The sequence below is a fragment of the Lagenorhynchus albirostris genome, chromosome 10 (genome assembly GCF_949774975.1).
Source record: "Lagenorhynchus albirostris chromosome 10, mLagAlb1.1, whole genome shotgun sequence".
Taxonomy (NCBI): Eukaryota; Metazoa; Chordata; class Mammalia; order Artiodactyla; family Delphinidae; genus Lagenorhynchus; species Lagenorhynchus albirostris.
This window is the reverse complement of record NC_083104.1, coordinates 100,834,248-100,860,650: the sequence shown is the minus strand read 5'-3', so window position 1 is coordinate 100,860,650 and position 26,403 is coordinate 100,834,248. Positions and strand designations below refer to the sequence as shown.

General features: G+C 48.0%; 1 protein-coding gene across 3 annotated transcripts in view; it reads left to right on the top strand.

The window, feature by feature from the left end:
- The window catches only part of FARS2 (phenylalanyl-tRNA synthetase 2, mitochondrial), a 383,333-nt gene that overhangs the window by 246,859 nt on the left and 110,071 nt on the right, over positions 1 to 26,403 (top strand). For all 3 annotated transcript variants that reach the window (XM_060163756.1, XM_060163757.1, XM_060163758.1), the window contains one exon: positions 2,318 to 2,469. In XM_060163756.1, the coding sequence (XP_060019739.1) occupies positions 2,318 to 2,469 (152 nt within the window). The remainder of the gene's footprint in view (positions 1 to 2,317; positions 2,470 to 26,403) is intronic.

Below are 26,403 nucleotides of genomic sequence, written 5' to 3'. Positions count from 1 at the left end.
AACCATAAAAACAAGAAGAAGAAGAACAGGAAATTCTGAATAAGAGGGAAAAACAGGCAAAAATGAAGTGTAAGTAGATATGGAAGAAAACAATTAGAAATATCAGAAATGAGTAATAGATTCCCTGAAATAGAGAAGAAAAAAAAAAACAGATGAGACTATGAGACTAGACTCAGCTGAAGGGAGAATTAGTAAATAAGAAGCTGTTTCTGAAGAATTCACCCAGAATACAGCACAAATACGTAAAGATTAAAACCCGAAAATCAATCAGGTAAGAGAAATGGAAGACATATCGAGAAGCCCCACAACATGGAGAATCGCGGTCCTAGAAGAAGAGGACAGAGAAGTCGTGGCTGGAATTTTCCGACTTGGATGAGTACGTGAACCCTCTGAGTGGAAGCACACGCTGAGTCCCGGGCAGAATACCCCAAGATAAATGCAGGCCCGGCCTCATCAGAGCTGCCAGGATAAAGGTGAAGCCCTTCCACGCTGCCAGGGAGCAATGACAGATTCCCTGCGCAGAAGCAGCTCCGACCGACAGCAGACTTGTCGTCATTGCTAACGGGTACAGAGAAGAATTTTCCAAGCGCTGAGGGGAGACAACGGTAAACCTACAATTTTGTGCTTTGCCAGATGATTCACGAGTGGGGATTTCAGCCGTGTCGGTTCTGAGAGTTTGCTTCCCACATGCTTTCACTGGAAAAAAAACAAACAAACAGAAAACGATGAAAAGATATTCACGTGCAAGAAGAGAAGTGAGAGAGAGGACGTTTCAGGAGCTGTGAAAGGCCTCCGGTTCGACCCTGCTTGCAAGTTCGCAAGGAACCAGTCACCATTACTTTGAACTTGTTCCCACTTGTTAGCTTGAACTAGGTTTGCAGTACAATGGTCTGGGTTTTTCTCCTTGGTTTTTATGTATTTACCGTAACATATACCATGTATTTTTTAACGTCTTGGGGCCTGTACTCTGGCTGACTGCACTATCACGTTGACCGCTGTTCTCGGGTTCCTGACACCAGTGCCCAGTCGGGTCCCTCCTCCCGTGTCTGTCATCGAAGAGGCGATTTCATGCTAATTCTTGGCAACCCCTGCCTCTTATCGAATACCCCTGAATTTCCACGTTCCTTAAGTGGAAAAGGAAAAGCGCTGTGTAACCACCCAACTGCCACCATCTCGCAATGTTACATTAACCCGCGTGTTATTTATCACAGCAGCTTGACTCCAAGAAGACAGGGTGTTTTTCAGGAGCTGTGGTACTTTGTCAGGAGCACCTGGGTGATAGCTTTATTATGTTCGTTTGAAATGTGTGTTCTGAGCCGATGCTTTTGACAACTTTATTGATATTTCAAGTTGAATAATCATTTATGTTTGAGTACTTGGCTCTTCAGAGGTTTTGCCGTTTAAAAAGTTTTATATTTTTCTAATCAGTGATTCACCAGGGGGTTTACGGTGACATCAGGCTTGGTGTAAGTCAATTTATAAACTTGTTCTCCTAACAGATTGGCAGATATTTCCTTAGTTGTATGGATTTCATAGTTATGTCATGAAACGTTTAATGAAACATTTTTTATTGTGGCGGTAACTTACATCACAGCTGTCTATATATATGTGTATGTTTGTAATATATATAAATATGTATTTGTGATGTACATGTTTAAGCCATGTAAACAAATGTGGTAACTTCTAAAAATATATGTATCTAATATAATGAACTAGTTAGTGAGCCCTAATAAACTGGAAAAAATGGGATAAAATGGGGGCATGGCTACCTTTGTGTCTATCACATCCTTAGAAGCATAATTTGAAAAATAACCCCCTATATAATTAATAATTAGAAGTACTCCCTTAATAATTAGAAATACTAACAAATAATGACATTACTAATTGAAATATCAATTTTGACAAGCCCTTACTTATTTCTCTATAAAAACGGCTTCCTGAAAGTATCACGGAAGTTAATGAATTGCTTGTTAATTAAATGTGGACTTTTCTCCTCTAGTATTCAAATGGAAAAAAACCTGAAATATGATATATTCAAATTGCTTTATACTAAATTGAACATTAATGGCAACGTGAGTATAATATATGGTAGTGTTACACATGAGAGTGATAAGAATCTATAATATTCATAATGGAATTTGCTAATTTTGAATATTGACTTATCTTTTAAGTTCATTTTGTTCCTGAAAATTCAAGCGCTGAAATAATGTCTTGCCAGCATTTTCTAACTAGCCCACGTGAAACTTGCCATGAAAAACTTAAACGTTGTCATCCAACTAACTAATCAATCTCTTTTTTTCTTCTCTCATTTTGTTAGCCTCTCAGCAAATACCCTGCTGTAATCAACGACATCTCATTCTGGTTACCTCACGAGAATTACACAGAGAACGATTTCTACGACTTAGTCCGAACAATTGGAGGAGACCTGGTGGAAAAAGTTGATCTTATAGACAAGTTTGAACATCCAAAGTAAGTAAGAAACTTTCTGAGTTTATCCTTTTTTATTTACATGTGGCAAATGGCATGTGGAAGTATGTTATAAAATTTTGCTGCAACCTAGTGCATAAGATACAAATGTATTCGGAATTTATAGTGAACATTCAGCATACCAGTGCTTTCTGAAAATCTTTCTAAAATACATTTTTAATCTTTCCTGCCTTAGTAGACAAAGGATATGAAACAGAAGGTTTTAAATAATCTTGGAGCTTTTTGGTATTGTTTTGGGAAGTGATCTCTTACCATATCACATTCCAAGTACCAAGGAAATGAGGCAGAAAGAGCAGTTTGTGGAGAAAAAGCTGTTTTGTTAGTCTCTCACTGAATATTTATTAAGCACTTAGCACACGCCAAGACCTGTACTATGTCCTAGGAGTTAAATGTGAATCTAGAAGTGTGCTCAAGGACTCGGGGAAACGATATCCCATGAGCAAGATATCCCATGAGCTCTTGCGTGTTTCTCTGTTTATACCTAGATGACAGCCTGGCTGGATATAAAATCCTTGGCTCACCCATTTTTTGGTGAGGGTCTTGTAAGTGTTGCTCAGTTGTCTTCTCAAGTTTAACTTGATTTAAAGAAATCTGAGGCCGGGCTTGATAGTTTTCCTCTTCTTCCTAAAAGATTCTTTATCTTTAAAGTTTAAGAGCAGGACCCCTCTCAGTGTTGACCTGCCCTCCCTGGGGTGTAAATCCTTGTCTCTCTCTAATCAGATTTGGCTCCACCTGGGTCTTAGGGAATTTTTCTTGAATCATGTCTGTAAGGATCTCTTTCTTCTCACCCCTCCCTTGGGGGTCCAGACATGCGTCCCCGCCCCTCTTTATCTGACTCCTCTGCCTGCTGCTGTTTTCTCTCTAACGTTTTAAAACTCTCTCCCGCCACTTCCTTTTGGGTGCTTCCCCATCGTTACCCTCTCTGCCCACCTCCCCACCCTGGGTCTTCTGTGGTCTCTTCTTGCCCACACTCCGTTTCCATCTTCAGTTCCTTTGTTTCCCCTCCTTTTCTGAGGTCTTCAAGCTCACATTTCAATTCTCCCTGTTTTCTTCCTGTCTCTGACCGGGGTCATTTCTGCTTTGTGATTTTTCCTTCTTAAACAAATTGCTTCGTTTGGTTTTTAAAATTCACTGCAAAATATTTGGCCAGAAGTTTCATGTGCTCCAAAGGCAACGTTTTTCTGTGACTTCCCCGTCAGTAAGTTTTCCTGCCATTTTTATCTTTTTTCCGTATTTTGGCTGATGCGTCAGTGGAGTGCGTGTGGTTGCCTTTTTGTCACTCATATTTGAATGCATTGGATTTTCGGAACCAGCTCTTCGCACAAGGTTCGGGGCTGAGGTGGGGCTGGCGTGGTGGGAGGGGCTAAGGCCGTCACTCAGGACTGCTGTTTTCACAACTGTAAGGCGTTTTTTTCCCTCCACCGCCAAAAACCAACCTCTCTTTAAATATGGCTCATTCATCTCTTAGGTTCTTCGTGTAGTTCTGCCTCCTGCCCCAATCTGCACTTGTTACACACAGATTTATCTTTGTTTACCCGTTTTGACCTTTGTTGGTGACGTAGACTTTGCACTTTAAACTGGAACCCTTGGCTTGAAGAAGTATTTATGCTGGTGTTTTCTGAGATCTGCCTATCTGTTCCTTCTCTTCACTTCCTCCCATTTGGCTTCTACTTGGTTTCAGCTGCTTTGGCAGATTTTAAATATATTTTGGAGCTTGCAGATGATATCTGTCTGCTAACTTTACAGAAAATAGACTCTATGGGGTGGCCCGGGGCCCTGGCGCAGTGGAGAACCTGCCCAGCGCCTGTACTGTCTTACTAAGGGGCTAGGATGGCAGTAAGGGTCCTGTGGCAGAGATTCCTAGTTATCTCTCAACATCCCACCCCCCGTTATAAAAACATATAACTTTGATTTTTATCTAACCAACCTAGCCAACTAAAAGTCTACACTTCTGAGCTTCCTCTACAGCAAAGTGTATCTATGTAGCTGAGTTTAGCCAGTGATTTATAAGTAGAAGGTTTTAGTGGCATTTTCAGAAGTTTCCTTAAATCTGGGTTGAGGCTGCCCTTTACCTTTCTTCTACCTGGATGTGGACGTAACGGCTGGTACCTTGGCAGCCATCCTGGACCATGGTGTGACCTTGGCAGTGGAAGCTGTGTGTGGGGAACAACAGCACAGCAGTTGCCTGGGTCTCTGACACTGGGGAGTCGATTCAGTCTTAGACTTTCACAAGAGAGAGAAGTATCTCGTTTAAGCCACTATTTTTCAGATCTTCGTTACGGACAACCAAAGGTAAACCTTGCTTTTACAGCCCTGAGGAAAAGGACATACTTGAGGAAAACAATACATTATTTAGTAATGGTGGCCCACTGCGTACTGACTCTCAGGAAATATCTAGGGCAGGGGGTGGCAGACTTTTTCTGTTGAAGGCCAGATGGTAAATACAAGGGGCAGGCCATAAACAAATTTACCCACTGATTCTTGAGTGCCTGTGTTATAGGAAACGTTGGCTTCACGGGGGGCACAAGGCAAGATCCCAGTTCTTACGGAGCCAGATAACATAGGAGAAATGAACTTAGCAATAAAAAGCAGAGGTACAATAAGCTTGGTTAAACCCCATCAAGACCTGCCTGCTCTCTTGCACGTAATTGAGGCTCAGTAACTTTCATCGACTTGAAATCAGAGGCCCGTGTCTAGGGCTGTAGATTCAGAGGGAAGAGGCCACCGGTCTGGGGAGAGTTACCCAGGAGCCAGGATAGCGGGCCCTGCGTGTCTGTCTCCTCTCCGATACCTTGTGAGTGACACGTCCCCAGTCCTGACTGTGATTGTGAGCCAGCGCTCTTTAGTGGGAACGTTCAGTTTCTGTAAAACAACTCTGGGCTGTTAGGCTGTTTTGTTGCCAGGACAGAGTCCCTCATGGTGGCCTCTTCAGGACAGAGGCGATTTATTCAGGATACACCTGAGTCAGGGCTGGAAAGCTACTCAGAACCGAGGCAGGTCTGAGACCAGAGACCTTCTGCATCTGGGCCCCTGGCTCTGTCCCTGTCCTCGCCCCTCCTGGCCAGTGTCTGCGTCCTCCGTCCCCTCCGCCACCCCCCAGCCCAAGTTACACGCACATTCACGTCTCCGCCCCTTGCTGCCTTGGCCAGAGTCTTTTCTGGCCCATCCCCTCCATTGTCCCAGTACCAGTTCTGGGAGGAAGCAGCCTAATTAACTGAGCAAAGCGTCATCCCCCTTGCTGGGCAGAGCCTTTGCACCAGGCTGTTCCTGAGGTCTGGGCAGGCTGCGGAGAAACCACTGTTGGTTCCAGAGCCCGTTGTTGGTCTAGTCAGGGGCCACCATAAACCGCCCGGCCCCGCTTTCTGGACACGAAGCCAGAGGCCGAGCGTCTTCAGCCAGAAGGGTTCACTGGACGGTTTTCAGGACAAACACGGGAGCACTGCCTTCCTTCTCCCTGTGTGGGACTCGGTACCGGCTCCCGCCTGCTGGCTCAGTCATGTCTTTTACTCTTCATTTGCTCGTAAACTTCTCAGGCTGTTCCACTTGAGGGACACACCTTGGGGGCTGAGGACACAGTAACTCCCTTCACCCTCCCTCAGGGTTTATATTAGTGGAAGGAGGCTCACCGCCTGATGCTTGGTGGATACTTAATAATCCTCCTTCATTCCTTGGAGGAGCCTTTATTAGCTGACTAGGAATGGCTTATGGCACTGGAAGGGGAGGCGGTGTAGTCTGAGGAAAGAGCTCAGGGTTCAGAGTCAGAAGCCTTGATCCCTGACCCCTCACACCCTAGGTGTCTGGGACTGGGGCTCCCTGAGCCTCAGAGTCCCCACCTGCCAACTTAAGATGAGCACGAATATCATCTTTAAGTGGTAGCCGCAGACACAAGATGAGCCTATCTATGTGAATGCTTTGAAAATCGCACAAAGTTCTAAAAAAATTGCTAGGTGTTCGAGTATAAATCAGTGACTTTCACTTTCAACCTGTGTTGTTTTTTTAAAATAAAGAGTGACCTCAGTAGAGCGAGTCAGCTGGGGTTTGGCAGTCAATACAGATGATGGGGCAGCTCTGATACTAGAGGGAAGAGAATGAGACTTCACATAACGCTGTCATCTGAAACGGTGCCTGGTCTTCCTGCAACTGGAGGAGTAAATTTTTAAGCAGAACAAAATAAACATACTTTGTGCAGTGGCACAGACGCCGGCCAGCAGGGCTCTGTAGTCCACAGGACCGTTCTCTGGGTTGTATGTTGGGAAAATGCTACGGGCAGTGGCAGGTGGACTGACGTCTCTGGTCTGCACCTCTGGTCTTGTTTCCTTAGACAGAGCCGGGTAAGTGCACTTATTGGAACTAAAAGATTGGCCAGCAATGAGAAGCCAACTCCAGTGAATCTTGGGAGAGCGCGTCAGAAATGGCGTCCGCCTTGAAATTGACAGCGTGCGGTACCAAGGAGACGGCATTAGAACTCTCCTGTCTCCTTGCTCTTCCTTCATTGTTATTGCAAGGCTGGTGGCATGAGTATCAGAACTTTGTTGTTGTGGTTCAGACAGCCCGGAAGGCAGTTCTAAGAAGACTATTTTTGGCCTGATGTTTCTTTTTCCCGATCCCGTCCCTACCCTCCTTCCCAGGCCTTCTTTTTAAAGCAGCCCACGAGGTGTGCGCTTTATTGTGGTCACAGAGCAGCCGTGCTGGCCACCAGCATGAGACGCGTTAAAACCCAATTAGTTCAGCCCCCAGACTCCCTGCTCGGCCTTGTCCCCCGGGACCTCGCCATTCGCGGAAGGGTTCTTCGGGATCACCCGCAGGCTGCCCGGGTCCCAGAGGAGCAGGTCTGCACAGAGCAGGGAGGGAGGGATGCTGGTGAGGCTGGGCCAGAGGCCAGGCGCCCGGTGAACGCGTCCTCAGTGACCTGCTGTGTCACTGCACACCTCTGTGGAAACTAACCCGGAAGCCACTCTTTCCTCTGGAGCTTGCAGTGAGCCGTTTTCGGGGGGTCCTCTGGCTGTGTCTCCGCGTGGCATCCTGTGGACCTTTTTGTAGCGTGGAGACTGCACGCCCTCTTTCCAAGATGCCAGGTGAGAGCACCTCGCGCCCCTTGACGGTGGCCTGTCCGCCCTCACAGTGCTGATCGGAGTGAAGCAAGTGAGGACAAGCCCCGAGGGCAGCACGTGGGATGGGAGTCTCCGACCTGCTGGCAGAAGTGGGATAGGGGCCCACCATCTGGGGCGATTATGAGAAAGGCTTTCAGTCATTTTGGGTCTTCAGAGTTTTTAACCCAGTTCGCAGGGTCACTTCTTTCCACGGGCTGCCACCCAAATGTACGCCCGGAGACAGCCGTGGAGTCAGCCCTCCCCCGCCCTCCCTCACCGTCTGTCCCCGTGTCTGGCACCTCATTCTTCACGGCCCACGGAGGCTTGGCCCCGAATGTGCTGCAGCCCTCAGTTAGTCGTGTTGTCCTGGCGACCAAGAGACGCATGAGCCCAAATACAGCCTGACGCTGTGCGAGCTCAGAATTGTACCTAGTGCCCCCACACAGTTATCCTCATTAGAGATTTGGGGGCCGAGTCTCTACAGGTGGGCCTGCATTTGTAAGGATGTCTCAGGGGCACACAGGTGAGGGCCGTGTGGGAGAGTCTTCGAAACTTCAGATCTCTGAGCGGCGGAGGTGCCCTGGTGGGCCTGGGCCTCACCTGGCTGGTGTCCTGAGTGAGAATCGAGCCTTTTCTGCCACCAGCGCCTCTGGGCGGGGGCAGCACACAGTCCGGGGCCGCGACTCCCACCGCAGGGAGGTGGGGGCGGCACCGCGCAGCCGCCCCAGTGTCTCCTGGGCGACTTATTTTCCTTGACTTGGTCAAGCTGAGACTCAAGCAGCAGCCAGGAGGTGTAGCAAAGAGGGCAGGGGGCGGCCACACGTGGGATGAGGGGTCCCTCCAGGGGGCAGGACCAGCGGTGCGCACTGGTGGGCCCAGTGGTGCCCACCGTCTAGGGTGTCTGTCTTAGGGACTTGGTAGAGGGCCAAGCAGTCAGGAGCATGGGGCGGTGTGAGGCGGGGCAGACAGGCCGTCCCAGAGGAGCCAGGCTTCGGGCAGCCATCCAGCCACGAGTGGAGCGGGGCCCGGCTCAGGCTGTCTCGGAGGGCCGCGGGGGTCACTTTCTGGGGTGCGAGCCCCGGGCGTTGCGGCACGGCCACCAGCAGGGCCGCCTGGATGGTCTGCTGGGAGCTGCTGGCCCAGGGCTCCAGCTGGGCTCCGCGTCAGAGTTGGGATCGGGGTCTGAGTCTGAACGAGGCAGAATCTGAGACCCGGTGCTGGGGGGACATGGGGAGCGGTGCAGTTAGAAAACCGAGGAGAGCAGCAGGTCCTTACAGGCGCGTCCTCCTGTGCTTGTTTTGTTTTGTTTTAATAGTCCGTAGCTTCACCGTGGCCTGTTTATTCAAGTGTAGTTAGGGGCCAGGGAGGGTGTTTTCATCGTGCGAATTTGATCGGGGTCTAGTGAGGAAAGAGCAAGGTAGAATGTTCCGTGAGATTTACACGAGGAGAGAAGGGCGCCTCAAGGCAACGTGGTACAAGGAGGGCATCCCCGTCTCAGTGGGGCCGCTCGTGACGGTGAGAGGACGGGTCAGATGCCGAGGACGTGAACGAAGGAACCTCTGTTCCGATGTCACGGTGGTCACCACCCACCTGCTCACACGGGTCTCCGTCTCCAGCAGAGCCCCCTCAGGGTCTTCTGGAAGCCCCAGAGGGGGTGTCGTGTGTGTTCACCAACAACCCTACTCCACTGAACGCGGCCCGACTCCCATCAGGTCCCCAGGGTTTCCGGCCGGGCGTTGCCGGTCCTGCCTCTTCCCCAGCAGGAACACTGTTGAGCTTCGGAGCCCCGTGGTGTCCTGTGTGTTCCAGGCTTGTGCACAGCTGAGTCAGGTCATGCTTGTCACCTCTGCCTGAGCCCCATCTTCCCACCTGCCTCGTAGGGCCCCTCCCGCACGTCCTCCCCTCGGCTTCTCCCTTCAGGTAACACATCAGACAAAGGCTGGGGATTCCAGGTCGGACCTGGCGAAGTCTCGTTTACGCTAACATCTTTTCCACGCGAGTGCTGTTCGGAAACGAGGACAAAATCAGCAAAATGCCAGTTGCCTTAATGACTCTTCTGTAAGATGTCTCACGTGTGTCCTGTTTCTCAGAGGAGACAGAACCTCACAAAGTGTTTGGGTCTGTGTTTGACAGGTGTGGCTACTTTTCTTAGCCTTCACTTGCTCCTGAAAGAGACAGTAGTAAGATGAGGAGAGAGGAAACTAGGAATGAAAATTAAGCAGGTGAAATATTTGTACAAGAGATGACAGCCATGGTCTAGACATTTACACAAAATTTTACTGAATAAATAATCACTGAGCCCAGCTTTCATTAAATATGGTAATTTCTCCTAGATCATCCGTCCAGTCATGCACCCGGTATGCAGTTTTTGAAATTCTGTGGTGATGGTAGAATGAGTATTTCTAACACATTCTTCTGTTTTAGCAGTTGCCGTATTGCATTGCATTTATCCACTTTTCCACCCTTGCACTGTGAATTAGTGTCAAGCACTGGGTCTTGAACTTTCTACTATCTTTGGGTTTTAGAACATAGCAACCACACTCACTTAAAAGATCTTAGCGAGTGAATGATGAAGAAAAAGAAAGAAAATTCATACATTAGGCCATATTTTCTCAGGATATAACAGACATCCCTTCCCATGTAGACCAAAAAGACACCCCAGTTGGTAACATTTTCTGGTCGAGTGACCGGAATTCTTTCCTATCAGTTATGATGGTTTCTTACAGGAGAGAAAAGTGGGGTGAGGACTGATACGTAGGAACAGGAATTAGGTTTCGATAAGTTGGGTTCTGAGTAAACGGCTGGTTTAAAAATAGTGCAGTTTGGACCAAATGTTCAGATAGAGAAAAGGAAGGAAAGAAAAGGGGGAAAAGGTGTTTTTAAGAAGGTTGGTCGTATCCTATATAAAATATATTTTAAAGCTCTGAGCTCCCAGGATCAGGAAACTGGGGGTGTTGGAAGTATGCAAATTATCCATGGTTACCTAGAAAACCCTCTTCTCATTGGAAGAGGGGAGATCACAAGGCAGGATAGAAATTCAGGGAATCAAGTTGTAATGTGTTTATATGTATGTTTGTTTGCTACAAGATGATGAGCGAGGAAAGTTTCTGAAGGAAGGTAACGTGAAAGGGAGAAAAAAGCTGTCTGCCCAGGGAAGGCAGAGAAGCTTTCGATCTCCTGAAAGTGGTGTTTCCAAACCAGTACGCACCGAAGCTGTCCCGTCCAGAGTCACAGGAGTCGTGGGCCCTGGCACCCTCTTCTGCAAGCACCTTCCGCCCCCACGTATGCAGCCTTGATAGGGCAGCTTCCACGCTGGTCCGGTAGGTCTCTGCCCCTTGGCCCAGTTGACTGGTCCAGGGGTGAGCACCTAACAAAGCTGGGCAAATGGGCCTCTTCTCGGTCTTGTTTGGGCGGAAAACCAAAGAGAGCTTTTAAGCTGTAAGTGGTCTTCCTGGGAGCCATCTCTGGCCGTGTTTCCCAAGGTGCGCAGAGAGAGAGGGAATGAAGTGGCAGGGTAGAGATGGGAGGTGGAGGGAAGATGCTGGCGAGGTGGAGCCCCTCGTCCCCCCGTGTGCTGGGGCCCAGCTGCACCGGCCCTTCCCACAGTCCTTCCTCAGACTCCATAAGCCAGCGCACCTCCCCTGTGCCTTAAGCTCTTGGGACGTGGGCTTCCATTCCTGGAGGCCAAATGAGTTCCAGTCACTTTGGGCCCTGGAAGAGGGCAAGAAGGCAGAGGGAACAGGCTGAAGCCATCAGCTTCCTTGTCAGAGAACTTAGAGCAGCACGGAGATGAGCTGCAGCTGGCCTCGGTCTCCAAACGTCTCTGTTCGGTATGAGTTTTAAATGGTTCTTTTCCTCTGAGCTGGAGTGGCTAAAAATTAATGTTCTCTTGGTGTGACGCGCTCCTTCCAGGGGACATGCGTTGCACACTTACCCTGGGGGAGGCACCGTGCTATCTGTGATACTCATCGCCCATAAATACCAAATCGATTTTTAGAAGTGAGCTCCTGTCCTCAAGGCGCTCACAGTCTGAAGGGAGGTCGGTGCAGATAGATATTTGCAGTCAGTGTGCAGAGGCCTTGGGTGAGCGAGGCACCACCGTGATTTCAGAGAAGGGCAGTGCCTTACTTTGCCTTAAATGCTCAGGAAACTTTCGCAGATCATGGTTCAGCTGAATCTTGAAGGCAAACAGGACTTAGATACGGAAGGGGCCAAGGCCGAGCAGGCAGCTTGCGCAAAGACAGGAAGACAGAGATGGGAGAGGGGCTCACAGTGGCTGGCGCACAGGCACGCGGGGGTGAGGGTGAACCGAGAGCTTGTAAGGGGTCAGATCGTAAAGGCCCTGAATTCCCTTATAAAAACGTGGACTTACCTGGTCGAGCTCGTGGGCAGTCACTGAGCTGGTCCAGCTACTTGCAGTTCACAAAGGATTATCTGTCTTTCCTGTGGCCACCGTGTTGGCCAGGGGTGAGGTGGGTCCTAGGAAAAGGAGTAGAAGCACACGTGTGCCGTCTGAGTGAGAGAAGCTGCGTTCTCGCCGAGACGGTGGCAGAAGCTGGCTGGTGGGGGAGATATTTAGGAGTTAGGATCCCCGGGAAAGGTGGGCTGTTGCAGGGAGAGAGCACGGGCCCAGAAGGAAATACAGCTCCCAGGACCTGGACCCGTGTGACTAAGAGGATGGAGGTTGATGATGCCGTAGGGGGCAGGTGGGGGGAGCAGTCTTTCGGGGAGATTATCTGGTGCCTTTGAGCTTCTTGGCTTGAGGTGGGGCACACAGGAAAGTTGACCTAAGAGCCCCCGAGGGGCGGGCCAGGATTAGAATACATACTCGGGAGTTGGAGCATTGGGCGTGACTAGGACCCCAGAAAGTTCTAGAACAGGAGAAGAGGTGGATGAGAAGAGAGCCCCAGGGAAGGCTTAGGGGATGAGAGAGAGGGAGAGAGAGCGAGGGAGGGGCTCAGCAGGGTGACCCGGGACCTCCAGGTGGAGAAGCAGCGGCTGGGGGCGGAGCGCGGTGATGGGGTCCAGCCAGCGGGCGCCAAGGCCACACGGATCGGCCTTTAGAAAGTTCAGTTCCAGAAAATACTTTGGATAATCATACTTCTTCCCCTTTCCTCCCGTCGTGGCTTCACTTGTATTTATTCCACAAATGTTAGTAATTAGAGAATGCTTGATTTCATGGATATACCCCGAGGGTTGACATATTACAGAGCAAACAAGATGTCCCAACTCTGCCGCCTAGACCTGCCTCTTCAGAGCTGTGTGTCCGGCAGTTTTCACTTGGAGTGATGCTGTAGGGAAGTTTCACTTTTCTGTCCCTTACCTGTTCCCGTTTTCCCTCCCTGTATGGTTCATTTAAAGGATGGACTAGGACAGCTGTAGGGCCTCATCCAGGCCCTCTGAAAAGCAGGATGTGGTGATTAGAGACCGGCTCCGCACGCAGGGGTGGCCCGCTTAATACAAGCCTCATTAGATTCACTCATGGGGTGTAGCCGATGTAGCAACTCAGGAAAGGATGTGGCCTGAAAATTAGGACCTAAACATGAATAGGATTTAGGATTTAAACGATACTTTGAGCAGCATTTCTTAAAATGGCACATGGAGGAAACACTCCTTAATATCACATATACTTCCCATTGGTTTTGTGTGGCAGGGGTCTGTTCACCCGCTGGGGGGGCTTGCAGTCCACCTGGGGGACAGAAGTGCAGTACAGTCCGACGCAGGCGCAGTTCTAGAGGTCAGACCTGACCTCCACTCACCTCTCAGCCCAAAAACAGCCTTCCCAAAATGAGAGGAAGCAAGCAAGGAAAGCAGAGTGAGGAACATATTGCGAGGAAAACAGAGACTTGATTATATTTAGAATGTTATTTTTCTGACCTAGATTAAATCAATGGATACCTATACATTGCAGGATTCCGCCTGCAAGAGAACCGATTTAAATATGAATCCCAAATAATGTTATCTCGTGTCTGACGCAGGAATATATCTGGCAATATTAAGCAGATCAAACTCCTGAGAAGCCTGGTCTGATAAGAAGCTATTCTTGGCATTGTTTAAGTAAAGGAGATCAATAGAGATATTCAAGATGGAAAAGTCCTAATAGTAAGTAGGAAACCAAAATTCAAGGTCTCTCCAACCTTCAAAGCAGAGCAAGTGTTTCTCAGGAAACGAACGTGTCTTAGAGATTTCAGCGGGGCCCCCGGACAGTGGTGCCCCCTCCTTCACGCTCCACACCTGGTGTGGACCCCCCTCCCTGCCTGGACATCACCCTGCAGGCAGCTTTACCTGGCCAGTGGCTGGACCAGGTGCAGGTTGAAACTGGACTCTGTAACATATGACCCGATTTACACATCTATATATTGTAATCACACTGTTTAGCTATTTTATTTTATTTCATATATTTTTAAATAATATCAGATTATTCTTTTTTGTTTGTTTGATGTGGACCATTTTTAAAGTCTTTATTGAATTTGTTATAATATTGCTTCTGTCTTATGTTTTGGTTTTTTTGCCACGAGGCATATGGGATCTTAGCTCCCCGATCAGGGATCGAACCCGCACCCCCTGCATTGGAAGGCAAAGTCCTAACCACTGGACCGCCAGGGAAGTCCCTGTTTAACTATTTTAAATAATACTTTTACTTAGGTTTCCTGCCTGCAATACAAGGGGATTGTTTTTTTTCTTTTAGCTCATGCTGTAATGTAAAAATGGCAAGGCAGTTGTTGTACTCATAATTGCAAATTTGTTTAATTAAAATTACATTCAGTTGTGCTGACACACTTTTAAGCAACTGTGAAAAATAGCTATTATGATCTGTTGGTATGCTGCCTTGAGTGGCTAATAATTTTAGTTAGAAGGAGGTTTTAGTTCTTTATCATCACCAAACTTGAACATTAAAGTTTGAGTGAAAGAGTATCAATAATTTTAAACCTTTATATTTGTTTATCAGTTGGGCCTTTGCATTATGTTTTTAAAATCAGTTTCTCACCCTCTCCCCCAATAAAGATAAGGGAGTTTTATCTGTTAAGGATTACATGGGAGTGTTCTATGGAAAAATAGATCCAAACAGCCCATAGCAGATGTAAGGGGAGCCTGTCTTCACAAGTGTCACTTGCTCTCCGGAGATTGGGTCGTGGTTTCTGGAGCTCAGTTGATCTGCAATGGCTACACGATGTGGTTTTGTCATATTCTGTCTTATTTCTTATAAGTCCTGGGAGGAATGGACTGCATGGTCACTCGGGGCTGGCGGGCCTTCACGGAGCAGTGCACTGGCCCTGGTCCTGGCTTTGTCACCTGGTGGCTGTGGGACTTGGAGCAAGTTCCTTTCTCTCTCTGAGTTTCTTTGTCTTTACAGTGGAATTAAGGTTAGAACCTACCTTGAAGGTTATTTTGCAGGGCCTGGCACCTACATATACAGAATTAACTACTGTTGGCGGTGGTGATGAGATCCTAGTGGTGAGTTTCTTCCGGGAGAAACTAATTGTAATTGAATGTAAGCACTAACTACACACCCAGAGCAGCAAAGCTTCCAGCTAGAAGGTTTGCGTGTTATGTTTACCATAGTTAAGCTCATACTCAAAAGAGGCGTACAGCTGCTTGATGATAATAAACAACAAAGTCGCTTTCCTGAGGTCTAATTGTTTTGGATAGGAAGAGGAGAAAAGAAGGTAGAGGATATTTTGAAAGAAAAAAGTGTGATGGGGTTTAAGATCTGAGAAGGAATTGTTTTAACACCTTAAGAAAAGGTTGCAATGTACTTTTTTTTTCTGAGCACAATAAATGCTTTAGGCTGTAGGCGGTTTGATATTATTGGTAGAAGAAATGGGAAGAAACAACAGAATTGGACTCTGCAGCCAGCACATCTGTTTGCAGGGCGCTATCTCATGAGACTTCCATTCTGGACAGGCCCTGCATCTGTGTTTCTCAGGGTTTTGATTCTGGACAGAAGTCTGCCCCGTAGAGTCTTAAATTCCACAGGGATCCTGCACAAGACAGCCGTATTCCGACCTGGAGTTCAGTGAGCAGCTGATTTGATGATATAAGCGATTACCAAATAGTTGCCGTCAGTGTCCATGAAACAGGGGAGATCAGTCATTTTTAGGAGATGACGCTCTTTTGCCATCATCTATTGGTGTTTTAAAATCTATCTCATGGTAAAATAATTTCCAAAGCACATCGACCATTAGATGTCTTTTAAAATAGCATTGTTACACTAATTTACAAAAAGCATTGTGGCCTGAGCGCGAGACTTATTCAGGAGCCCCGAGGGCACGGGGCGCGGCCTGCAGAGCCCGTGCACTGCAGGATAAAGTCCTACTTCCTCAAGACATTTCTCTAGCGTCCCTGTGCCATCAGTCGATGGGCTGTCAGTGTTCTCACCCAGCTTCTCTCTCATCTGGACGAGCCACTGGTTCCTCACCTAAAAACTTGGTATCATAACCCTACCTTAAAAGCAGCATTGTAGGGCTTCCCTGATGGCGTAGTGGTTGAGAGTCCGCCTGCCAATGCAGGGGACGCGGGTTCGTGCCCCGGTCCGGGAGGATCCCACGTGCCGCGGAGCGGCTGGGCCCGTGAGCCATGGCCGCTGAGCCTGCGCGTCCGGAGCCTGTGCTCCGCAACGGGAAAGGCCACAACAGTGAGAGGCCCGCGTAATGCAAAAAAAAAAAAAAAAAAAGAGGAAAAAAAAAAAGCAGCATTGTAAAGTCTAAAATGAAATGAAGTTCGTAAAAGTACATCCAAATACTGTTTAAAGCAGAGTGATTGAATTTTTAATTTTAACACGTGTCCTGCAGCCTTCTTTGTGGCTGCGGACATATTCCCAGTGCGTGGTGCTCTGTATGTCGTGTCCTGTCATGGGAGTTATCACGGAATGTAACCGGAAGCCATATTGTTCTCAGTCATTATTTGGAATTTGCATATGAAATGTTAACGATGTTTGTACTTTGCACTTAACTCCTGAAGATTTGCACTCATCTGGGAATCCCATCAGGTGTGTTCAGAATATCTTTGGGGATTTTCAGGAATGAAAAGTAGATTGATTCTTCTCGCTTAGGTAGAGTGAACTGGTTCAGAGTTCATCAGACCGTTTGCATAAACGCCCTGTAGGGAACTCTGGGGTGCCTGGGAAAGGCCACGTTGTCTTGTAAATTGGGGAATCGGACCTACCTTCCCGTCTTTACTAGACATCTGGTTCTCTATCTGCAAATGGTTCAGTGAGAACAGTGCCAGTGAGGCCCCTGAGGTGTAGGGCCTTGAGAAGGTGTCTGTGTACCTGCAGATTTCACTGACTGACAGGCAGGGTCCTCGGGAGCCAGCCTGTCACTCACCGTTACCGACGTGGTTGGCGCCCCTACACTGGTGTCTGCGGCTGCGCATTTGCTGCTTCAGGTCTGGGCGTCTTCGAAGGCTCGCCTGCCTTCTTCACCTTGTTCTGAGCAGAGTGCCCAAGGGTCACATACTTCCCTAAGGTAAGGTGTCTCTAATCAACAGTCAACCCTCAAAACTCTGGAGGGTTTTGAATAACCTTTTTTTTTTAAATCATGCTCCATTTTGCTGCTATCTGCTTCACTCTTGGACTAAGTTTTTAAAGGTTGTATCCCCAAGGTAATGTTGAACTTTTTCATGAGTATGTGTCTTTCAAGTCTCCTTTTCCTATAATCCTATGTGGGCAATTTAATTAGGGTGTGTGTGTGTGTGTGTGTGTGTGTGTGTGTGTGTGTGTGTGTGTGTGTGTGTGTGTGTGTGTGTGTGTGTGTGTGTGTGTGTGTGTGTGTGTGTGTGTGATGCTCGTATGTTCTTAAGAGTTCGGGCACTTGTTCTCAGCCCACAAGCACTTGGGGCTTGTGTGAGGATGCACACACACACAGACGCAGGGACTATGGAGTACCTGTTCTGTATGAGCTACTGTATTATATGCTGGTACTGTGGGAGGACTGAGGCTCAGAGAGTCTAAGTCGCTGGCCTGAGGTCACACAGCTGTTAAGTGGTCATGGCAAGACTTAAAGAAGACACATCAGCTCCCACATCAGCTCCCACTTTGCTTCAGATCATGCAGAACCACCAAATCAAATCTGGGCATTGGCCGTCTCCCACCCCTCCCCCTGCATCGGATGAAACACCTGAATCTTATTTTTCCAGGTCATTGTAATAGACCCGAGGCCTGGCTTGCTAACATAGTAACTAACAACAGAGGTTTCATGCAGAGGCTTCTAACAGCAGAGGCTTCATGACCAGAGCAGCTGGGGACAGGCCACCTCCTCTTCCTGTTGGAAGGGGCGCGGTGAGGAGGGCAAACAGCCCTTTCAGAAGATTGTCCTTATTTTCAAAACCTCATTCTTCTCCCTGGCGCTCTTCATCCCCACAGTGGTGTGTCATCACAGAGTCACGAGCAGGGGGCACACCAGCAGCTCTGTCCCACGGGGGTCTCTGTAACTGAGCTGTCCATTGGATTTTGCACGTCAACAGTCTAAGGACAGCACACTCCCAGGCTCTGTTCCCATGATGCCAAGGGCAGGGAATGAAACGCAGGACTGATGATACCCAGGGAACTAATACAGAAGATGCTTCCCTATCCACCGTGGCTATCTGTGGGTCACCACACACACCAAGCCTGGGTTACCAGGTACCAGAGTTCAAATACACAGGCTGCCAGGCAAACACCTCCACGATGCAACTCAAGGATGACTTTCTTTAGGGAACCTTTCATGATACCCCTGTCCTCCGAGGAGAGCTGTTTATCTTTGGTGTGCATTGTACCTACGTGTCTGTCACTAACACTGTGTTGCACTTCGCGTTTTCATCTCTCTCACTAGACTAGACCCTCGAGGGCTGGAATCTTGTCTTCTTGGTCTGTCATCCTCAGTGCTTACCATAATGATTGGACATTTAGTAAATATCCATTAAATGAATAAAAGTCCCTTAGCCAAAGTCTTATGCTAATACTATCAATACACGCATACGTATGTGTATAAATGCATATGTGAGGATAAAATGCATATATATAATACATATTTTAGACACCTGCATAGAAAACTATAAATGTAGAACAGTACGGGCTTAAGCTTGAACTCTAATTGAGCCAGGACAATCCATGTGTAGTGTGCTCCTGAATCATGTAAATCCCTGATACGACTTTCTTTTTTTCAGTCACTTGTCCATTGTTTAAGCTTTCTGATTATTCGGAGTAAGGACTACTGATGGTTTACTCCAAGATAAAACTTTTATTCTGAAAATAATATTTTCACTTTAAAAACCTTTTGGAATATCTGAGATCATTCTTTCCCCATCTAAAGCAGTAACTGAGGGTTGATGTAATATATCCTGTGTTTGCCCCTGTGTGTGGAATCTAACCTAGCACCTCTGGAAGAAGAATGGAAGAGGGTTTCTTTAAATGTCAAAAAAAAGAAAATAGAACTTCCTCCTGTGCCACTCTCTCCAGCTTCTGTCTGACCTTGGATGCCTGCTCTCCAGGACGAGATGAGAGAGTAATTTGCGCAGCTGTAAACAGCGTAAAGGAAGCGGCTTTGGGATACGTTGTGCTGTGCGGGTGCTTGTCACTGAGTCCAGCGTGCTGGAGGGCAGCACAGAAGGATGGGGCCCGTGTAAACTCACCGGACGCATCAAACCCTCCGCAGCCCAGTTCACGTCTTTAGAAGTCTGTCTGTGTCCTCGTGATACTCACCCGGCAGCCTTGATGGGCACATCCACCCTGGCTCTGGTGGGGTCTGGCCCTGCAACACAGAGCATCTTGACCTGAGCATGGCTTCATCCCAGAGAGAGGGGATCGAAGAAAATGCCATTATGAGCTCAGAACATGAGCTTCAGTAAAAAAAAAAAAAAAAAAAAAAAAGTGGCTTTTTAAAGAAATGTTTATTTTAGGCTAATTAAGGCAATAAATAGCCCCACTCTAAGAAAAACTCTTAACTCCCTTATGATCTACCTTCACGCACACAAAAATTTTCTTCCAGGAGGAGGGAGCAAACGTACGTGGGTGAGACAAAGAACCAAAATAATAATCCAGCTTTGATCAAAACCCCTTATTACAGCATTCCCTCTGAAAATGATTTCTAATCAATGAGTGCTACCACAGCGCTTACATGTGTTTCACTCTGAGCTGTGATTAGAAACAAGATGTGAGATCAGAGGGGCAGAAAAGGAGGATAAGAAGGAAAAATCTAACCTAGGTGCTGATATGCACAGGCTGTGGGCTATTTCATAAGCATGGAGGCTGCTCCAGGTGGGGATGTCAACATCCGTTCATCCCCTGGCAAACATGTCCCCGCTCTTTGGGGCAGCATCTGTGATGGCCGCAGGATGCCCTGCTTCCCTATCTACACAAAGGTGAGGCAACCAGCTGGCTCTCGTGAAAGCGTTCGTTCTGGCAGCAGGGAGGTGTTTGGGCCGCTAGACCACCTTCTCGCCCGGTATCCAGGGAGGTCGGGGGCCAGCTCGGTACACAGTCTCCAGCCCACGCAGTAGTTGAACCTGGTCTTTATTAGTCCAAGAAGCGACACAGGGGCCTGGGAAAGGGAGTAAAAGACTTGGAACAATTCTACCTGTGAAAGGAAAACGCGAGAAGAGGCGAGGGGCGAGTAGGTGGCGGTGGGGTGATTGAGAAGGCGAGGACCACGCGGTTTCTGTCAAGGAGACAGGAGGTCTGTGGCCCCAAGTGCTTGTGGGCTGAGAACAAGTGCCCGAACTCTTAAGAACATACGAGGAAAGTATGATGAAAACACGTGCACCCGGAGAAGCAGAAGCCTTCTTTATGGTGACAGTCGCCTGCGCGGCAGTGGTGGGCAGGGAAGGTTGTCCCCATTTGTCAGCGAGACAGGAGCCCTCTGCCCACGGTCACAGCACAGCCCCTTCCTTTCGTTGAGGGGGGCCAGTCGTGTATATTGGTTCCTTTTAGCCCTTGTCTCCAACAGCTAGAAGGGTGTCAGCAGGTCCACCCGTGTGATCTTGGTTGCTCAGCCACGTGATTCCCTTGGAAGCGTTCTCGCCCGGCGATGCTCTCCCCAGAGAAAAGCCTGGACGCGCCAGGGTTTGATCTTCCCGTTTTAACTCAGCGTCAATGGCTAGCTCACGTGATGACCCGCATTCCTACTCCCAGTAGGTAATAATATAGTTTTTAAAATTTTTACCCTCTGAAAAAGGACTGAAAGAAGCTAAAATGAATGACAGGTTTATTTTAGTGATCGTTCTCTGAATATGTTTACAAATGGGAATGGCTACAAACTCAGGTCATCTTAATGAAAATAGACTCAATAAACTCCTAGTTGACTCAGATCTTAGGATTCTGAAGCAGCGATACTTAGGCACAGAACAGCGCTTCACTGAACGTCTTTGCAGGAAAACTGACTGACTTGGATAAGATGTCCTCCCCACCTTCAAAGGTGCTTAACTTCTTCTCAGATTATCCTGCAGACCTTTCACCCATTCATAAATATTAGCAACCACTGAAACTGAATGACAGTCATTCTGCCTCTGGTGTAAAACTGGGTTCTGCCCAGGCTGCCCTTACCTGCTTGCAGGCAGAGTTAAGACAGCCAGAATGGGCTTTTAGTATCCAAGGAGGAATTTGGCCAAGGCTCTGGGCCAGTGCATGTGTTGATAGTTTAGATTTATTTAATTAGAGTCACAAGCAAAGAAAACTGAGCCTTGGGGTCGGTTTGAATATTACCTTGGAGGAGAGCATAAAGAGATGAACAGACCCCAGGGCGGGAGGAGGGAGTGTGGCCGGCTCCTCCCTTGGTCCCTACGTGGTCCCCACACCCTGGCCGAGCTTTGCAGATTCATCCCCGCAGGACCAGAGTCCCAGCCCAACAGCAGACATGCCTTTTGTTCAGGGCCACGCGGTGATATTCCTGCTTCATCGTCCTCTGATGTCTCCTCCATGGGTGTGAAACTGCAGCAGAAATGAAGCTGGCGTGGGTGGAGGCTTTCAAGTTGAAGGGGGCCTGAGAACCAGGGGGCTTAGGTCCGGCCAGACAGGGCCTTTGTCTTGGCAAATGTGTGTCTGGTACAGGGGGCTGCTTTGAATCAAGCTGGTGCTTCAAAAAATCGGCACGTGTGACATATTAAAATTAACTGCCCGGCCTCATATGTTTCCGTAGGCTCTAGGATAAATAAACCGTGCGTTGCAACAAAGAACATTTTCCGCACTCTCATTGTTTAGTGCCATGTGGTGATTGATGGTCTCACACTTCATTCAAAGAGTGAGGCATTTCTACATGTTTTTTACTCACTAGTTAATTGGAATTAGGGTGTTGCAAGGAGGCCATCCTGTTTTCAGGTCCAGCTGTTGTTTTAAATGAAAGCCTCATGGTTTGGTGGGTTGAGATGAGGGTGAGTTTTCGTGTAGAGTAGAGGTGGGGAGACACAGGCTGGGAACGGGAAGGTTTTCTTGGGGTTATTGGTGCCCGTAATTCTGACTCTTAATGTCATTCTTATTCCCACGGCCACTCGCTGTCCTCAGAACATGTCTCCTGCTGCCCTTCATACCGAGGCTGCAGTGTTACGACGAGAATTAGGTTAGGGAAGGACACGTCTGGGCTGCGGTGGCTCTGCCACTCACCAGCCGTGTGGCCTTGGACAAGCCCCTTAACACCTGAGAGCTCACTTCCTGGCTGTGAAGTGAGGGGTGGGATCATTCTGTGTCCCCGTCCACTCCAGCCTTGCCAGGCACCTCTGCTTTAGAAAAGAGGCAGCCTTGTAAGAAGAATGCCCAGTAGGGTTTGGATTATGAATCTGTTTACGAAAACTAGTTCCTCGTAACTGTCTTCAGCAGAGATACCTTGGGGGGAGAGAGGAAACCCCCACGTCTGCATTGCTTGCTGCCAGCGTTTGAGATGCAGGCGCAGCACAATGGAAACACGGACCCCAATGTACTTTAGGTTTGGTTTGGTTTGCTGCGCTCCTCACCCACAGGTAGGAAGGGTACAGCCGTTCTCTGCGGTAAGCTATCTTTTACCAGGGAGGGTCTTTGCCCTCATCCCATTCCAAGCAGGGAGCTTGACTGCCCACCTTCTTCCGCCTCCTCTTTCCTCCTTCCTGGTCGGGACCAACGTCTTCTTATTCATCTTTGTACCCTTAGCAGAGTGTTTGGCACAGAGCAGATCTTCAGGATATATTGGTTGACTGCCTTGGTTCGAAGTAAGCCAAGAAGATGAGAAGGAATACTGGAAATTAAAACTGAAATTTAACATAATCAGCTATGTCCTCAAAGTCAAATGGAATTAACATTACAAGGTAGGAAAGACAGAGCGTGCATCCGTTTACCAGCTGGACCTGCGTGAGTGTTGATTAGAATTATCGGGGAAGTTTCGGTGTTTGATTGATGGCCTCTGATGTCTGTATCACCATGGAAAATATATAACTTATTCTGTCAAACTCATCCAAATCACTGCCTTCTTCATTTGGAAAGTTAGAGAAGCTTGTCCCTTTAATATGTGAGGCGCCGCACGTGAATCCAATAGAATAAGAACAGGTTCAGGATAAAGCCTGATGCGTCCCTGCGGAGGGGCAGGTGCTGAGATGATGAGAATTAAACGTGGGTAGAACACAAGCACGTGCTCTGACCTCCATGGGATCACCAAGTGTGATCCCACCGCACGTCCCAAACAAGCGCGTGACCCAAACAAACTGCTGGGATCTCCCCCTTTCTGCCGCTCCTGCGATTGGCTTGTAACCTGATGGTTAAGAGCTTGAAATCAGGAGCCAGAAAGCCTGGGTTCAAATCACAGCTCTCTGGGGGGAGCCTCCTCCTCCTGGGTGGGTGCTGCCCCAGGGCCTCTCCCTCCCCTCCTGGAGGACGGGCTGTTCACAGGGTGAAGGAGTGGGGGGAGTACGTGTCCTTCCTCGGTTCCTACTTGATGAGCGGTTCCTACTTGATGAGCGCCAAAACTCCTTACCCTCCTTTCTGATGCTTTCTTTCTTAATCTTTGCCTCCTCTCTCTCTCTCTCTCTCTCTCTCTGTCTTTTTTTTTTTCTGTCCCTCTACCCTTCAAATAATTCAAATCCTTTAGGTTAGATTTTGGGGTTTTCTTTACCCAACTCTATTTGAGGCATATCATTCAAGTCTGCTACCATTTAAAATCTTTCTTTATGGCATTTTTTTAGTTATGTAAAAATATTCTTTATTAGCATGTTCAGTGTCTAAGCTAACGCTAAGATGCTAGTTTAGGGATGAGAACTTGGAACTGCCCTGCTGTGTCCCCAGGGGGCCCAGGCACTTAGTGGGCACCTGGTCCCTCATTGCCGAGCAATGAATGCTGCATAAAATGACGTCGTCCTGTAGATTCGTGATGTCTGTGGGTTAATAGTCAGGGCTGGGATTCAGGAGCGCCTCATTATTCCGTCTCAACAGTCTTATCACAAAATGTTTTAAAGAATCACTGAAGTACACCGTGTCCCAGTTTGTCAGAGGGTTAATTTCTGTCGTTACGATGGTGCTTGGTAAATCTCCTTGAATTAATGAGGCTTGCAGAGTTCTGGCTGATGTGAAAAGGTATATAGTTAGCATCTGTTTGTTCTCTGCATGTATCTCTCATCCTTGCTGTACATCTATTTTAAGGAACATTTCTTTGGGTGCTGTGTTTTTTTCTATTTATGTCTTCAGCATAAAAATATAAATAGATCGTTTATCTCCGGTATCCTTCAAGTAGCTTGCATCATTTCACACTTTTACATAACCAAAGTTTCTGTCCCTGGTATACATTGTTTGGGAAATTTGAGTGGTTGGGAACAGCCTTAGGAACCCAGAGGCCAGCTTCCAGGGCCCCCGAGGCTCACTGTGGGGCCGGGAGCTGCGCGCTGGCCTCCCGCCTCATTCCTGGTTAACACTGTACAGGACACCCGTGCTCTTCACCCCACCTGGCACCTGGCCAGAAACCATTTAAAGATAGACATGATTTTTGCTCATTCCCATATCCTCCACAAAGTATAACATAACTCTCTAAACATAGTTGATGTTTTAATAAATCTTCAGTGAATTTGTGACATAAACATTTCTTTTTTATTAAGGTATAATTGACATATAACATTATATTAGTCTCAGGTGTAACAGAATAATGAGTCAGTGTTGGTATGTATTACAAAATGATCACCACAGCAAGAGTAGTTCACATCCGTCATCATACATAGTTACAGTTTTTTCTTGTGCATAAATATTTCTTGAATGTGATAATAGCAGGAAAAATAAAATACGAGCTAGTGTTTATTAACTGTGCACTGCTGGGTATTATAATTAATGTGTAACACACAGTATCTCATTTAAACCGATGGCAACTCAATAAAGTGTATGCTGTGACTATTACCATTTTATAGATGAGAAAGCAAGGCTTGGAGAACTTATGTAACTTGCCCAAAGTCCACACAGGTAGTAAGTGACAGAGATTTGAACCCCAGCCTGTGTGATTCTAGAGCCTGTGCTCTTACCCACTTGCTGTAGAGAAGTGACTGATCTGCTCGGGACCCATAGGGCAAGCTTGTCAAACAGGGTCTAGGGTTGATCAGGAGATAAAGCAATGGCTGTTGGTGCGTGAGACCTAAAAGTGTCCCTCTCTTGCCTTTTTGGTAAAAAGACCCCAGACATTTTCTGAGAAGGAATTTGTTTGATTTCTCAGAAATCTTTTGACCACCAGAGGAGGTGACAGTTGGCATCCTTATGCCTAGGCCAGGGCCCCACTGTTGGGAGCCATTCCCTTCCCTGTCAGCCACCCTTTCAAACTAAGGGCAGAGGGCAGAGCCTGGGCTGTGGGTAGGATTCAGGGAGTGACCGTGGAGGGCGTTCAGGACACGGTGTGGAACGGGGAGTGGCAACAGCAGACGCCGGGAGTCGCCGGAATCTCCCGGGGCCGGTAGTTTTTAGGCTGGTGCCGATTTCCGGGGGCAGATCTCCAGCAGTCAGCTCCAGATGGATGAGGCCCCGTGCTCTTAGGGAGAGGCCGTGAGCTGTCCTGGAAAGGGCTGGGCTTCAGATCAGGCCGACCTGAGGTCAGGTTCTGATTTCTTTTCTCGCTGGTTTCGTGAACTTCAACAAATTACCCTCTCCTGGTAATTCTGTTACCTTCCCCAGGGCGTACGGTTAATAGACTTTTGATTACAGATGGCAGATTGAACACAAGCCTTAACCTCAGTTACCTCTCAAGATGCTATAACAGTAACAGTAAAGGGGTTTGGGGTTTGCTTTTTTTTTGAGGTGTAAATTAATCAAGGACCAAGTGAATGGGAGGCTACGTCAGCAACGTAATTTTGGAAGCTGAAAAGCAGATGGTGAAGTGGTAGCTACTTGAAGCAGACCCAGAAGTGCCGAAATCCATGTGGGCAGTGGGGAGAGTCAGGATGGAACCCCACTTAAACTAGAGTGAGCCCCAAAGGTACAGGGATCAGAAGTACAGTTTCCCCTTGAGGGCCGGGGGTAAAGGTGGAGCTAAAACAGAGCCATCAGCTGAAAGTGTGCTGAGAGGCAGAACCCCAGGTTTTCCAGTTACTGACAGGCCTTCATCTTGGTAGAAATCTGAAGGTTTATTCCCTGGAGAGGACAAAGCAGAGAACCTCCAGTTTGGGGGATGAAGTGAACGTTTACTAGCTGGATGTTGAGACCCCTGACTCCTTCCCTGTCTCGCCTGCCTGGACACTGGACACTGGGGGATCTCACCAACCTGTGGGAAAAGGGCTTAATATACGGGCATCAGGGGTTCCCCAAGAAACGGAGCACGCAGATTACCCTCCAGTGAGCCCCAGCTCTCCACGGCGTGAGCACCCAGGACGCCAGAGGCTCACTCTGAAATACCAGCACACGTCCGAGAAATAACCAGGCATTTCCAAA